The sequence below is a fragment of the Priapulus caudatus genome, unplaced genomic scaffold (genome assembly GCF_000485595.1).
Source record: "Priapulus caudatus unplaced genomic scaffold, Priapulus_caudatus-5.0.1 Scaffold183, whole genome shotgun sequence".
Lineage (NCBI taxonomy): Eukaryota > Metazoa > Priapulida > Priapulimorpha > Priapulimorphida > Priapulidae > Priapulus > Priapulus caudatus.
The window spans coordinates 410,854-426,911 of record NW_014577244.1 but is presented as its reverse complement, the minus strand read 5'-3'; the positions used below and the strand labels follow the sequence as shown (position 1 = coordinate 426,911).

The 16,058-nt window shown below is 45.1% G+C and overlaps 1 protein-coding gene across 1 annotated transcript in view; it reads left to right on the top strand.

The window, feature by feature from the left end:
- Positions 1–805: 805 nt before the first annotated feature.
- Positions 806–16,058, top strand: part of LOC106806877 — a 17,458-nt gene continuing 2,205 nt past the window's right edge. Inside the window, exons 1-15 of the mRNA XM_014809016.1 lie at positions 806–935; positions 2,202–2,260; positions 3,350–3,734; positions 4,760–4,963; positions 5,587–5,752; positions 6,182–6,537; positions 7,161–7,291; positions 7,525–7,627; positions 7,764–7,948; positions 8,484–8,663; positions 8,916–9,066; positions 10,224–10,437; positions 11,713–11,923; positions 12,757–12,914; positions 13,465–13,607. Of these exons, the coding sequence (XP_014664502.1) occupies positions 894–935; positions 2,202–2,260; positions 3,350–3,734; positions 4,760–4,963; positions 5,587–5,752; positions 6,182–6,537; positions 7,161–7,291; positions 7,525–7,627; positions 7,764–7,948; positions 8,484–8,663; positions 8,916–9,066; positions 10,224–10,437; positions 11,713–11,923; positions 12,757–12,914; positions 13,465–13,607 (2,688 nt within the window). The 5' untranslated portion in view covers positions 806–893. The remainder of the gene's footprint in view (positions 936–2,201; positions 2,261–3,349; positions 3,735–4,759; positions 4,964–5,586; positions 5,753–6,181; positions 6,538–7,160; positions 7,292–7,524; positions 7,628–7,763; positions 7,949–8,483; positions 8,664–8,915; positions 9,067–10,223; positions 10,438–11,712; positions 11,924–12,756; positions 12,915–13,464; positions 13,608–16,058) is intronic.

Here is a 16,058-nt window from a genome sequence, read left to right as displayed (position 1 = left end):
TTTACAAGCACATCCTCTAAGAGAAAACGCACATTTTTTTATTTAAAATAATAATAGTGACCACCGTAATGAACAAATATCAACAACAACAACAACAACAACAACAAGCAAACAAACAACAGATAAATTCGCGCTTGTCTGCGGTCCCCATGTTCCCAGCAGAAAGCTGTTACACACCTGTTTTCCCAATGACCGGAAAGGCGCATAAACAAGTGTCGAGCTACGGTAGTTCACAGAGCGCCGACCGCCGGTCATATGCGCCCTGCCATTAATAACCGCACCGTCACTACTGCTGAGGGACTGCCTACTGCGAGTATTTTAGCGCTCGTTGTCGTCGGCATGGCTGATATATACTGCGGCCGTGTAAACCGCATCGACCTGTTCCGTGCGCGGTTGTTTCTTCGCTGTATGTCATTCCCTATTGCTCGCCTAGGTGACGTCTTGCGCGTGCATGGGTGTGCGTGCGTGTGTGTGCGTGCATGCGTGTAAGTGCGTGTACATGTGCACTTACGTTGACGTGAGTGCGGGGGGTGGGGAGGGGATAGAAGAGAAGAGTTCGTATACATGTGTCAAATAAAATTCACATGTACGTCGACGTGAATCATTATTATAAACATTATTATAAACATTATTATAAACATTATTATAAATAAACACAAAATCCATCTCATTTTTACGCGCCAAAAACACCCCTCGCGCGGTTATCCTTTCATTTTTGTCGAAGTTCTCTCACGCGACACCAGGTGTGGAATTGTGCATCCGATCGTTTGGCTTCGATCACGTGACATCTTGAGTCGCTACGTCAGCATTTACCATACGGGTGACGGTGTCGTATACAAAGAACAAGCTCTAGCTTACATATGGCGGACTGTGACAACGTATAGTCACCGACGATGGCCAGCAAACAACCCAGCAATACGAATTCTGCTACAGGTGTAAGTATATAGCTGTAGAAATGTCGACAGCCTTCCGAATGTTCTGTTACTGCGCACGGTGTCTACGAAACTTTCTTTTTTATTTCTTTAAGTAGGACTTATGTAGAGAGCTTGCGTAGAGAGATACTGGATACTGTTGTTTCAGCGACAATGGATACTTCCCGCGCCATGTGGTGCGTTTCATGTGCAATTGTGCTAGCGCAGGAAAGCACCAATACGATGCTCTCACCAGCCACGTAGAGACATAATTATCATGATATTATACCATATAAATTGTATAAAATATATATAATACATCACATAGATCGCACATCTTCATAGCTGATGTTTTGAGAAGCTTCCGCGCGATATGCGTTTTAATCGTTGGCTATTGCAATGTGATCGTTAACTGATATACGTGCTCAGCGCTGATGCACATCGAGGTATCTCATCATCAGTGAAAGAGGTGGTAGATACAGAGAGAGAGAGAGAGAGCGAGAGAGAGAGAGAGAGCGAGCGAGAGAGTGAGAGAAAGAGAGAGAGAGAGAGAGAGAGAGAGAGACAGAGAAGGAGAAGGAGCTAGGGGGAGAAGGAGAAAGCAAATAGCAGTCGAGCCATTAACATTTCACATCGATCAAATGTCTTCGCCGGTTCCCACGCGCCGGCGTGTTATTCTCGACGTACGCGAGATCTCATGATCGTCATAAAGCGAACGAGGCGGCGACGTGTATTATACGGCCGTTATTCGGCTCGTATTATCGACGTTCTGCTTGCAATGCCGACCCGATTCTCGTCTTCCACTTAAAACTCGCTTTACGAGCGAGAGACTAAGCGCCGATCTGCCTTTCCCGGCTAGCTTTACGGTTACAGATGATATCTAACGCGACTGACGCACATATATTATTAACTTTACGAGCCATAAGCCCGGTTGTCTGACCGCATGAAAATATTCAATGCTAAATGCATAAACGCGTTGAATAACAAATAATATAATAAAATAAATTTACATTCACGTCGACACCATGCCGCGTATAGACTGAATAAAAGCCGGCACGCCGTTACTCTTGCTTATTATCTGCAAAACGTGAATCCCGCATTCGGTTAATGCGTTTATTGTCGGCCATTATACAGATTTGTACAGATATTCCGCACCTGGGCCATTGTTTCTTACTCGCGGATAGATTAGATAACGCGTAGAGGCTCAGAATTCAGGCGGCCATGAATAAAACATGGCGGGTTGCTCGGCTGGGCATATCCGGAATCTCATCTCTTTTACAACACGTACAGGCGAGCGCGAAGAGCCATGGGACCACGCAGGGCCAGAGCGGAAATACCAACCACAGCAGGTATTATATATGTTATGTTATGCATGCGCACTAGTTAAACGTACTGCGTCGCGTCTATTAGCCAACCGAATGATGATTGGCAGTCGACGTAAATAATGATTTGCGAAGTTCGTGGTTTCACGCGTTTTTCGTGTTTTATTTAGGAATTTTACTTTTAGCCGTAGAAGATATAAATAAAGTTTTGTCTTGTGGACGCGAAACCCGATCATCCTATATGGGTTTGGTCAGCTGTATCCGGCAACCCGCTGATGTTGCTGCTGTTGCTGCTGCTGCTGCTACTACTACTGCTGCTACTGCTGCTGCTGCTGCTACTGCTGCTGCTGCTGCTACTACTACTGCTGCTACTGCTGCTGCTGCTGCTACTGCTGCTACTGGTGTTGTTGTTGTTGTTGTTGTTGTTGCTACTGCTGCCGCTGCTGCTGCTGCCGCTGCTGCTGCTGATGGTGGTGGTTGTGGTGGTGCTGGAGGTGGTGGTGTTGCTGATGCTGCTGCTGCTGCTGCTGCTGCTGCTGCTGCCGCTGCTGCCGCTGCTGCTGCTGATGGTGGTGGTTGTGGTGGTGCTGGAGGTGGTGGTGTTGCTGTTGTTGTTGCTGCTGCTGTTGCTGCTTCTGTTGCGGGTGTGGTTGTTGTTGTTGCTGCTAATGATGATGGTGGTGGTGGTGCTGCTGCTGCTGCTTTTGTTGCTGCTACTGTTGTTGCTACTGCTGTTACTGCTACTGCTATTGCCATTACTTCTGCTGCTGATGCTGCTGATGCTGCCGATGCGGCTGATGCTGCTGATGCTGATGCTGATGCTGATGCTGATGCTGATGCTGATGCTGATGCTGATGATGATGCTAATGATGATGCTAATGCTGATGCTGATGCTGATGATTCTGCTGATGCTGATGCTGATGCTGATGATGCTGCTCGATTGCAACGTCTTCTTGAAAGATATTTAAAAAAGATTCATACTCCCGTCATATACTCGTGGCATCCGTGTACACTGCCCCGCCTACATCGGGGACTTAACTAATATCGATAAATTGTTCAATTTTTTGCCGTCTTGCTTTGGCCGGCGCTGCGTGTGCACTCCACTGCCATCTGTAGGCCTGCGGACGATTCGTATTGGGAAGACCGCAAGTGGGATGTCTTCAACGACGTCTCCTACAGTCCGGACGACATGTCTACTGGCGCCACCTACAACCAAAAGGCGCTTCGCTTCATCAAGCTGATGCTCTACGTCGTCACGTGCCTGCTGGTGTTCGTCTGCGCATGCGTGTCGAAGATCTCCTTCTTCCTCATCGTGTCGCAAATCTTCATCGAGTGGCCGACGGCGGCCGACGCTGGCGCCAACGGTGCGCGCAGCTCGCCGACGTGGTTTCTGTCGCTGTGGATAGTCGTGAGCGTGCCGCACGCTCTCAGCCTCTACCGCTGCTGCAAGGTGATGATGTTCCGTAACACGCCGTGGCCTTCCGTCGGCCTCTTCCTCCTGGTGAGTGAAGCAAGACTGCATTCTAGACAATAGTTGCACGCGATTATCCCCACGTGCGATCGCTCTCACTCGTGCTGCGTTTATACCGCACAACTTTTGTGCTGGATTTAAAAAAACATTCGGTTTATGTGCTCGACACTATGGGGAAATATCGTGAAGATTTAGCGTTTCGTTCGGCGGTGGTGCGAGCGTAGCACCATCTATGAACGAGATAAATAATTAGCAGTACGATAATTATCTTGATATGTGTCAATGGGCGTTATGACGGATATAAACATATATATACATATCTTTTATATATATATAATTATCTGCGTTTACGTGCATTACATGCTAGTTTATCTCGCTCATAGATTGTGCTACGCTCGCACAAACGCCGAACGAAACGCTATGTATTCACTTTTTACAAATATTACTCCTATAATTACTGATGCTGCATTTCTCTAGGACGGATTAATTTGCATATTAAACATGAGAGATCATTCACCATTTTGGCAGCAAGAATGTCAAGCAGGAATATAACAATATTAGATGTGTTTGACAAGGTTCTCGAGGTTGTCATATTACACATCTGTCAGGCAGATCTGTAACATAATAGATATGTTCGACAAGGGAAAAGTGGTCACATTAAAGATGTGTCAGACAAAGCTGTTACAATATAGATAAGGCTAGAGCTGTCACATTACAGGTGTGTCAATCAGACCTGTCGCATTATAGGTGTGTTTGAAACTGCTGAAGTTGTCACATTGCCAGTGTCGCAGATAGCGTTAAAATTACCATATTAAACGTCTGTTAGTAGACATGACGTCAAATCGCATACGCGTTAGACAGAATTGTCACATTACAGGTGTGCTCCACAAGGTTTTCAAATTACAGGTGTGGTGTTCTGAGTTATCAACATATGGGTACATTAGACAGCGTTGTCAAATTGCATGTGCGTTGTACAGAGTTGTCGCACGACAAGTGTTTCGAGCAGATTTTCGTGTCACGTTACAGCTGTGCAAGGTAGATCTATGACATTGCAGGTGGTCAGCGTGGAGACCTTGCACACCCTCGGTGTTTACACGTTCGCCTTGCGCGTGCTGCCGCGCATTGACGCTGTCTACGGTGCCATGGTAACGAGCGGCATCTGCTTCATACCAGGGGTTATGCGTCTGCTTAATCATGGCCGCCGGGAGCGCTGGGGTGTCGCGCAAATTCTGCTCGATGTGCTTGCCATTGCCTTGCAGGTGAGCGAGCCGAAAGATATGTATCTCCCCTGTTTCCTCGCCCCTTCCCTCTCCCTGTAGTCGAATGTCACATGTAGGGACTGCCATAAGACAAAACAATTAGTTTATTGCTAACACAAATGTCTTTGATGTCACCACTGCTAGCTAAAATACTGGATGTGGGGCTGATAGAGCCCGCTAACGCTTCCTATCTCGCAATACGGTGAAAAATATTTTCAGTTCGAAATATGACTGATATTTGAAAGAATTCAATTTCGTTCATAGCATCAGTCGTCTATTGCTTAAAACACTTTACCATAGGAATATAATTATGCCGTACGCATTCAGCGCTTATCTAGCATTCATGCATTATAATATATCAGCCTGTCTTAGGTTTGGCCATCACTTTGAAGTTTCCTTATTTTGTGTGAAAATGTGTTGACCACACTCGAACGTCAGAAACACAACTGGGGTCGATAAATAATACTAGCTATATTAGTGGTAGTTTAGCACATACGTATATGAATATAGATGACAAATCTGTGCCGTCTGAATGAAACATTTCAGATATAGTGATTTATTGATTTATTTATTGATTTATTTATTTATAATTTTCCTGGCGGTGTTTGACGCTTGTCTTGCAGGGTACGGTTTTCGCGTGGCTCTTTCTCACCCTCGATGCGCTCAATGCGGGCATCGCCACGGCATCTCTCATCTGCATCTCGCTCAGCTACTGGGAGACGTTTGTCAGCGAAGCCTCCGCCATCCCGATCCTCTCCCAGCTGGGGAAAACCCGCAATGAGATGCGAGGCACGGTTTTTTTTATACTTTTAAACATGGATTGAGATCCAGACGGACGCGTAGTGTGTGTGCAGATGAAGCGCGTTTGTATCCGTCCCGTGCACGCACTGAAATGCTAAGAAAATCTTTTCGGTGTGCTGCGGCATATGAGTGGAATAATTTACCTCCTGACGTTCGATATGCCCCACTATTAAATTTTCTTCTTTTAAAGTCCGTCTAAAGATAAGCTTGCCCTATCAATAGGGCCCATTGTGCTCAACTTACCCCGTACAATTTTACTCTTAAGTACTTCAACTCTTATTGTGTATTTATATAATATTTAACTGTTCTATTGCTGTGGGACGGCCATGTGGAAGATAGGTCCGCGCCATTTTATTGTGTCTGCATGTACCTAACATGTTTTACCGTCGTTAAATAAAGTTTTTACTTACTTACTAGGCGCGCGCCACAAGACTTACTTCCTCGTCAACGTCTGGAAGATCGTCGCCGGCCTCGGCATTACGGCCTTCTTCGCCGGGGTGGCCGGAGCACCAGGTGGCGCTAAAAGCATCTTCGGCGACATTCCGGCGGTAGTCGTGTACACAACCATCGTTCAGGGCGCCGCGTCGTTGCTCGGTTACGCGACGGTGCGACTCGTCTGCAAGATTAAGATTCAGTTGTTCAGCTTCTCGCTGCCCATCGTGCTGTCGACGCTGGCGACGGTTGTTCTGCTGTGCGTGCGCTGCTTCTTCAGAGATCCCATCGTCTCTCTTCTACCGGCGACCGAAGAGTTTTACTGGAACTGCCCGGATAAGGTAGGAGCGCCATCTGGTGTTACTCTGCCCCGTGCCTCTTGATCGGTTAGCGATAAGTTCTACATCGTGGGGGGGAGGGGCTATCACGTTATCTATATGCATAGAGAAATCTATAATTTTCGTCACAGTTGTAATTCTATCTTGAAGTCCAACATACATCCAAATGCGTTTGAATGACGACCAATACAAAGCATGAATCACGTTTGTTTCATCGCGCAACGGCGCCATAGAAAATTTCTTGATCGTTGTCGCGCTCGCATCGACATTTGAGCTTTTACTATCACAGCTTTTCTTTAATGCTGAGTGTTACTTGCCACGGAGGGAGGGAACATTTTCATGTTAATTGTGGAACGTCTGTTTCGGCAATGTTGTATATATATATATAATCTTCAATCGTTTATCAGCTTCTGTTTTAGCTGGTCCAACTTTTATTATTGTGTAGTTTTAATCGTAAATATTCAACACGCCTTGATCTTAACTCCATAAAAACATTAGACACTAATTTGTAACCCTATGTACAAGTCTTCGAGTTTCGTCTTAAGGTTTATGATGCTATAATATCGCGAACGCACTAGTATTATTATATGTTATTAATATTCTTGCTATTTTTATTAACATTGAAGGAAGGATCGAAGAACGTTACCTACATCATGGAATACTACGGCTGGATGTGGTTTTTCTGGGTAGCTTCGCAATTCTGGATCACATCGCACATATGGACGCCATGTATCGAACGTCTGGCAAAGTCGAACAAGCAAGTACAACATAATAAAAGTTATAACGCTGCGAAGCTGATAATATTTGTAATCATTTCCTTTCGTTACGAAGAAAGTGGTAGAGTCCCTCTGTATAACGGGACTCGGGAGCGTCTGGTGTTAGATACCCATTGAAAACTCATCATTATATGAATCTATTTATTAATTCATTTATTTTTATTTTTATTTTATTTTTTTTATATTTTTTTTTTATACATTGTATATTCTTCAGGATCTTTGTGAGACCATTTTACTGCAGTCTCCTCTTTGATGTTGGCATGCAGCTAAACAGGGCGCGAGACGAGAGGAAGCAAAACAGAGAGCTGCTTGGTGGGGTGCGTACACGACACGGCGAGCAGCAAACCACGACCGCGGCCGCCGTTTTCTACCAACTCACTCGAACGCTGTTTTAAATCGAAAAACATCGCGCGCGCCAATTCCTAAGTTGTCGTGGTTATGTTTTGCGTGTAGATCAGAAACACCACACTGGGAATAATCCCGGACACATTAGACTGGGATGAGCTCGTCAACAGCAAAGTTTCCGCCGAAGAGCCGTCTAAGAATTTGGATGACATTACGACGCTACTATACTTCTGTGCCACTATGTGGCACGAGACGGCGAACGAAATGAAAGGGCTGATGAAATCCATATTTCGGTAAGTGTTCGACATGTTATGGATTAATTCGCGAAAATGTTGCGAATCAATAAAATTAAGAGAAATAAATGTAAATAAAAAATCTGCATTCAATATGTGATTTGTTTTCATATATGTTTTTTACTATACATAAGTATATATATATATAATCATAAATATATATATATATATATTTATTTATTTATTTGTTTATCAATTTATAAATATAAATATAAATATATATATATATATATATATATATATATAGTTGTGGCCATAGATTTATATCGTCAAACTTACCAAAATCCACTGTTCTGTTCTGTTATAAATTTTAGTATTATTTAGTTGCGTTACGCTAATTCGTGCTCTATGCCAATATATGTTTTGTGTTAACCCACGTTGTGTTGAATTCGATTCATCGTTATTCAACACTATGTTAGCATAAACCATGAAATGTAAGTAAACGTAAGCGTGAATGTAAAGCAGCCCTGAGCCATCCCGGTATAAGCTGTGTACTAACGAATAGTAATGTCGGCGCTGTGTCATCGCCTATCAGCTGCGATCAAGACCAGAGTGCTCGGCGACTGGCCCGCACCTACTTCGACCGGAAAGACGACGACTATTACGAATTCGAGGCGCACGTGTTTTTTGACGACGCCATGGAGACGGTCGGTGGTCAGCGTCTGCTCAACGAATTCGTGCGACAATTCATCTCGACGGTGGGCGAGGCGGCAAGGTAACGCGCACGCAGACCCGAAGTAACATGTGCTGCCATCTACTAGCGATTATCCATAGCAAATGGAATATATTATCTACTATCGTTTACTGCCACCTATTAGTATTCATAACCATTTACTGACATGGTATGACAACTTCTGGTGTTCACAGCAGTTTACAGAGTACTATTTATGGATGTCGTCTTTATGTAAAATGACACTGCATTCTGCTACTATGTAGTGACATCAACTGGCGATGTTTTGCTATACAGGTCAGTGACTGGAGCCGCATACGAACCAACCTACCAGAAGATAGCGACACCTTACGGCGGCCGTCTGCAGTGGGAACTGCCAGGCGGAAACCAGCTAATAGTGCATCTTAAAGATCAAAACCTTATTCGTAAGAAAAAGCGCTGGAGTCAGGTAAAGCACACTGGTGTCTCTCCCTGTCTCTCGCCCCCTCCTCTCTCTCTCTTTCTCCGTCACAGTCTCTGTCAGCGTCTCCGTCACCGTCTCCGTCAGCGTCTTCGTAACCGTCTCCGTCACTGTCTCCATCAGCGGCTCCGTCACCGTCTCCGTCTATGTGTCCGTCTATGTGTCCGTCTCTGTCACCGTCTCCGTCACCGTCTCCGTCACCGTCTCCGTCACTGTCTCCGTCACTGTCTCCGTCACCGTCTCCGTCTATGTGTCCGTCTATGTGTCCGTCTCTGTCACAGTCTCCGTCACCGTCGCCGTTACCGTCACCGTCACCGTCACCGTCACCGTCTCCGTCTATGTGTCCGTCTATGTGTCCGTCTCTGTCTCTGTCACAGTCTCCGTCACCGTCACCGTCACCGTCACCGTCTACGTCTCCGTCCCCGTTTCCGTCGCCGTCACTGTCACCGCCTCCGTCTCCGTCTCTGTGTCCGTCACCGTCACCGTCCCCGTCTACGTCCCCGTCACTGTCACCGACTCCGTCACCGTCCCCGTCTACGTCCCCGTCTCTGTGTCCGTCTCTGTGTCCGTCTCTGTCACAGTCTCCGTCTACGTCCCCGTCTACGTCCCCGTCACTGTCACCGTCACCGTCTATGTCCCCGTCACTGTCACCGACTCCGTCACCATCGCCGTCACTGTCACCGACTTCGTCACCATCGCCGCCGCCGATGCCGTTGCCGTCGTCTACTCCGTCTCTCTCTTTCTTCCCCTGTCTTCATGCCTGTCTCGCTCTCACTTGGTAGTTTTATCTATTTGCCATCCTTTCTTTCGCTATCTATTTCTCGTACATTTCATCTTTCCAACCCTTTTTCTCTCCTCTATCCCCGTCTTGTTCTCCCCATTTCTCTCTCTCGCTTCCTCTCTCTCTCTCTCTCTCTCTCTCTCTCTCTCTCTCTCTCTCTCGCTCTCTCTCTCTCGCTCTTTCTCAATCTCTCCCCTCCCCCCCTTCCCTCTCACCTCTCTCTCTAGATATACCCTTTTGTATCTTTTGTATGTATATTAATATATACATGTGTATATATTTATTTATATAGATATGTGTAGTATGTCATGTTATGTAAACTCGGTGTAACGTAGACGAACGTCTGCTGACTTGGCGCGCGCAGGTTATGTACCTGTACTACCTGCTCGGATGGAAGCTTCTCGACCAGCTAGATGGCAGCACTGCGGTAAAGCAGGCGGCCGCCGACAACACCTACCTGCTGCTGCTTGATGGCGACGTCAGCTTCAAGCCGGCGGCCTTGCTCATGCTCATTGACCTCATGAAGAAGAACATTAACGTGGGCGCCGCGTGCGGCCGCGTGCACCCCGTCGGCAGAGGTGAGAGCGCGTCCTGGTGTTGCTGCGGCCACAGGCACTTGGAGCGTTTCAATAAAATATAATGCTAAATAAATACGAAATCTATTTACTACCAAAGTCTTAATGTTTCTCTACTCTCTTTCGCCTATTATTGCCGACAATTTCCGGTAAATGCCGTGCAAATGCTCCTCTGCAACACACATGTACACCGCATGCACGGTGCCGCACATTAACACATAAATATGACACATAAAATAAATAACATAACTATATATTTATGTGTCAGTGTGCGGCAGCGTGCATGCGGTGTACATGTGTGTTGCAGAGGAGCATTTGCACGGCATTTACAGGAAATTGTCTGTATTTATTTAGCATTATATTTTATTGAAACGCTCCAAGTGCCTGTGCGTTAAACGACTGCGGACGATACGCAGTGCGCTCAGCTATTATTACAATCATGAGCTGCCTAACGAAGCTAAAACTAGTAAGTGATATCGGAAAGTCCGGCTTTGTTATTTAGGTTATTTAGGTTATTTAGGTTATTTAGGTTATTTAGGTGATAGAAAAAAAGGTATAAATTGGCCGCGCCGCTCTACGGGAAGTACATGATTAATAACATGATTAAAAACACATTCGTGCGTTTTTAGTTTTTGCATTAACACAAACATTGCAAAATATCCCAAATGACCACAATCATATGTGTAAATGTTTCTGTAAACAGAAACGCACTTGTGAATTGAAGTACGATGTTAGTGAAGAGAATTATAGATCAAAATCCTAGACTAGTACTATCGTAACTTTGTTATATATAGCCTATAGGCAACTTATCATCCCTCTTATCTGATCTCAATATGGCGGCGGGGACTTTCCGATATGGCTTATAGGCAGGACTGCCTGCTGCGCCCCGCAATCTGCGCATTCTCTTTTGGAATGTGCAGGGAAGTCCTGTAGATAAGGAAATTCTGTCTACAAGTTAGCATTATTTATTTTACTTTCTCTAATTGATAATGCCTTTCTAACATATTCTAGTGCTGGTTTTAGTATTTTCGGGTCATCACTTTGCCACTCATCTACTAGTTTGAAGAAGGAGATACAGGGAATGCAGGTGCTTTATATGCTGCGCTCAATCCGATCTTCTTACTGCTTATAATGCGCTCACACTCGGTTCGTGAGTGAGCGGTCCTTACACATATTACGAATAGCTAAATATACCAATAGCTAAATAGCTAAATAAGATGTCTATAATAGATAAACATCACATGTATGTCTTCATTGTTATTTCTCCGTCCGTCACAGGTCCCATGTTGTGGTACCAACGGTTCGAGTACGCCATCGGGCATTGGCTGCAGAAATCCACCGAGCACATGATTGGCTGCGTGCTGTGTAGTCCCGGATGTTTCTCGTTGTTTCGCGGCAGCTCCATCATGACGAGGGAGATCATTGGTCGTTACAACAATAAGGCGCAGACGGCTGCTGAGTGGATACAGTACAACCAGGGAGAGGACAGGCGAGTCACACTCATATTATGGCTAACCCTAACCCTAACCCTAACCCTGACTCTGACTCTGACTCTGACCCTAACCCTAACCCTGACCCTGACCCTAACCCTAACCCTAACCCTAACCCTAACCCTAACCCTAACCTAAATGACATTAAACCACAAACTAATATATGACCATGACCATAACCATATATATATATATATATATATGTATATTATTATGACCATTAATGACATTAAAGTTGGGAACACTCCTAATGGAGTATCACCCCATATTATTACGCATGGGGACATGTGAAGGTAGGCGTGTGTTAGCGGTGGGTAGGGCAATGAGCAGCGAAGGAGGCGAGACAAGAGTGGGGTATAGGTAGAAGCAGGGACAAGAACGGTGTTAGCGGAAAATCGTAGTATGGTGGTTGAGGGCATTACGGTTGATTGGTTTGAACATGGCGAATAACTTTGGCAAGTCCAGAAGAGTCCAAAGAAAAGAAAAGAAAGTCCAGAGAAGAGGTTCAAATACTTCCAAAGCATGCAACTCTTAAAATACACTCTCAAAGACGAAAACTGTTGCAAAGATGAAGTGCTGAACGCGGCATAAGTTACAGCTCTTTTACATTTGAATGAGTCTCAGCTAGGTTCATACCTGTACGTAAGGATCTCTCAATTCTAATTTATTAACGAGGTAAATATACTTCGTGAGTATCTCACTGGAATAGACCTCATATTTTCATAACCTGTTTCAAGCCGCGCTGCTATTGACAATAACCTGTTATCAATCGATCATCAATGATGAGACATGGGATCGAAACATTTCGGTGACATGGTTGGTTCTCCGATAGGTGGCTGTCCACCCTCTTGCTGCAGGCTGGGTTTCGGATTGAGTATTGCGCCGCGGCTGATGGCTACACTCAGGCTCCAGAGACGCTATCCGAGTTCTACAACCAGCGTCGACGCTGGATCCCGTCTACGCTGGCCAACATCATTGATCTGCTGCTGAGTAAGACCGAAGTATAACATATAGTCTGTCGCCTTTTGCGCGAGGGATCCAAGCGGAGATTAAAGAGCGTTAGATAATGCTGAAAAACGCTGGCGTTTATGACACAATTAAGATATGTGATGAGACCGGTGAAGTGTATAATATGTGAAACCAACCGTAATGAAGAGTATGTGTAACCAACCGTACACCGTACCTGAGCTTTCTAACAGTGCCCGAAATGATTTTGGCGTATCGATCTCCGTGTTAATGTCCCTTTTCGAAAATTCGTGTGAACATCATCCGCCCATCACGTAGCCTATACTCCTGTAATTTGTCGTACATGCATGTACAATTCGATTACGTTTCGGCATGGCATACAGTTGATTACTTTGGTGATGTGGACAAATAAAGGAACGTTAACATTAACTGAAGTGTGTTAATGCGATATTTCTTCATTTTAAAGGGAAGGAAAATATTAGAAATCATACGCGCAATATTTGTTCGAATTACTTCATGTATTTACTGCAATTATTGTCGTCGTGCGGTGTGAATATATATCTCGTCGTTGCAGACTCTCGCTCGATGGTCCGGAAGAATCCAACTATCTCGTGGCTGTACGTGCTCTATCAAGGACTGCTGCTATTCGCCACACTGGTCGGACCTGGCATCACATTCATTATGGTCGTTGGCGCTCTGACCGCCGCGCTACCAACCGTAGGCAGCCTTCTTCTAATATTATAATAATAATAATAATAATAATAATAATGTAATGATAATGATAATGAATAATAATGAATAATAAATGATAATAATGATAATAATGATAATAATGATAATAATGATAATAATGATAATAATGATAATAATGATAATAATGATAATAATGATAATAATGATAATAATGATAATAATGATTATTAGTGCATGACGTGATGAATCGCTGGCAATCTCATTGGATAACGCAGCAGGCATTAATGAAGAGATAGTGCCCGCCTGAGCGGGCACTATCGCTGCGCGACGCATTGTTATTATAACGCATTGGTGTTTACGTCACGAATCTCCTGCGTCTGGGCGCCACGCAAGATTTGGAATTAATGGCGATTGTGTTTGTTGTCGAGCGTTTTGTTACATCGAATGCACCGGCAAATTAGGGAGTATAAAGAAGGTATATACGCATGAAAGTAGATTGCATAGTCATGTGATGCACTAAAAACATTAATGCCTGCTGTTGGGGGCACTATGCTCTCATAGTGTTTGCTTTGGGAAGGATAGTGCCTCGCTACCGCTCGGCACTATCTTCCCTCAGCAACACTATGAGAGCATAGTGCCCCCAACAGCAGGCATTAATATATAATTATTATTATTATTATTATTATTATTATTAACAAACTAATTTTGTCTAAAATTCGATAACGTTGCCGAATTCAGCTCTGGCTACGGGCAACGCATTCTTTGCGCTTACGTAATAACAATGATCATGATCTAGATCTGGTGAACTTATCTACTCTAAGCTATCCTGAAATCTTTTCATAAAATAGCCTGTGCACAAGCAGTAATGTGTTTTTTAAATCTACGTGAGCGAGCGCGTGCGTGCGTGCGTGCGTGCGTGTGAGTGCGGTCGAGCGTGCGTGTGTACGTCGTGCGTGTGTGTATGTGTGCGTGCGTACGAAAGTGCGTGCGTAAAAAGTGCGCAAGTGCGCAAGTGCGCACGTACTTATGTGCGTAACCTTGTGCGTATGCGCATGCCTGCCTTTGTGCCTGCATTGTGGGTGAGCGTGCGTATAACGAGCAAGCGATAAGCCTGTTGGCAGAGCGCAGCGACGTCGATGAGGCAGTGCATGTGGTGGCTTCATTCGTCAATCTCACACCGTAGTCATCTTCATGTTTACATGTATTCTACGGATCCCGCGAAACAGCAGGTACGCGTGCTCATCCTGCAGTCTTTTGTCGCCAAGCAATTCTGCCGCCCTTAGAGAGGTATTATGGAGCCAATAAAGCTATACGTCCGATAAACGTACGTAATGTCTACGAGGATGATTTATTGCAAATTCTAACATTTCGAAGTTATCCCAACCAACTATCAAAAATTATATAGGAACGATGAAAGTTGTAGTACGGCGAATTTATGTTACTCGACTGTATTGATTTATTTATATATTAATTATTTAATCCATGCTCGGCATGCCATGCATGCATCCAATGCATCCATCCATGCCATCGCATGCCATTCCATGCCATCCATTCATTCATCCATCCATCCATCCATCGCATCCATTCATGTCATCCATCCATCCATCCATGCATCCATCCATCCATGCATCCATCCATCCATCCATTCATCCATCCATCCATCCATCCATCCATGCATTCATGCATTCATCCATCCATGCATCTATCCATCCATGCATCCATTGCCATCCATGCATCCATCCATCCGATGGCATCCATGCATCCATGCAATCCATGCATCCATGCATCCATGCATCCATCCATCCATGCACATGCATCCATGCATCCATCGCATCCATGCATCCATCCATCCATGCATCCATCCATTCATGCATCCATCCATTCATCTGCATCCATCCATGGCATCCATCCATGCATCCATCCATGCATCATTCCATGCATGCCAGTGCCATGCAGCATCCATCCATGCAATCGCGCATCCATGCATGCATCCATGCATCATCCATGTACCATAAGCCATCATGCATCATGCATCCATGCATCCATGCATGCCATGGCATCCATCGCCATCCATCCATCCTGCATCCATGCATCCATGCATGCCATAGCATCCATAGCATCCATGCATCCATGCATCCGTCCATGCATTCATCCATGCATCCATCCATGCATGCATCCATCCATGCATCCATGCATCCGTCCATGCATTCGTCCATGCATCCATGCATCCGTGCATCCATCCATTCATCCATGCATCCGTCTATTGATACAGGTGAAGCTGGCCAGCCTGCTGACGGCGCTGTTTGCTATTGCGATGATGGTCGTACTGGTCGGCACCATCGTACAAGTCGTGCAAACGAGCCTCTTCGGACCCAACGGCATCTTTCTCATGATCGTTCTCGGATCGTTCCTACTCGCCGCGCTTCTGCATCCACTCGAATTCTTCAGCATCATTCATCTGGTACGATAGCCGCA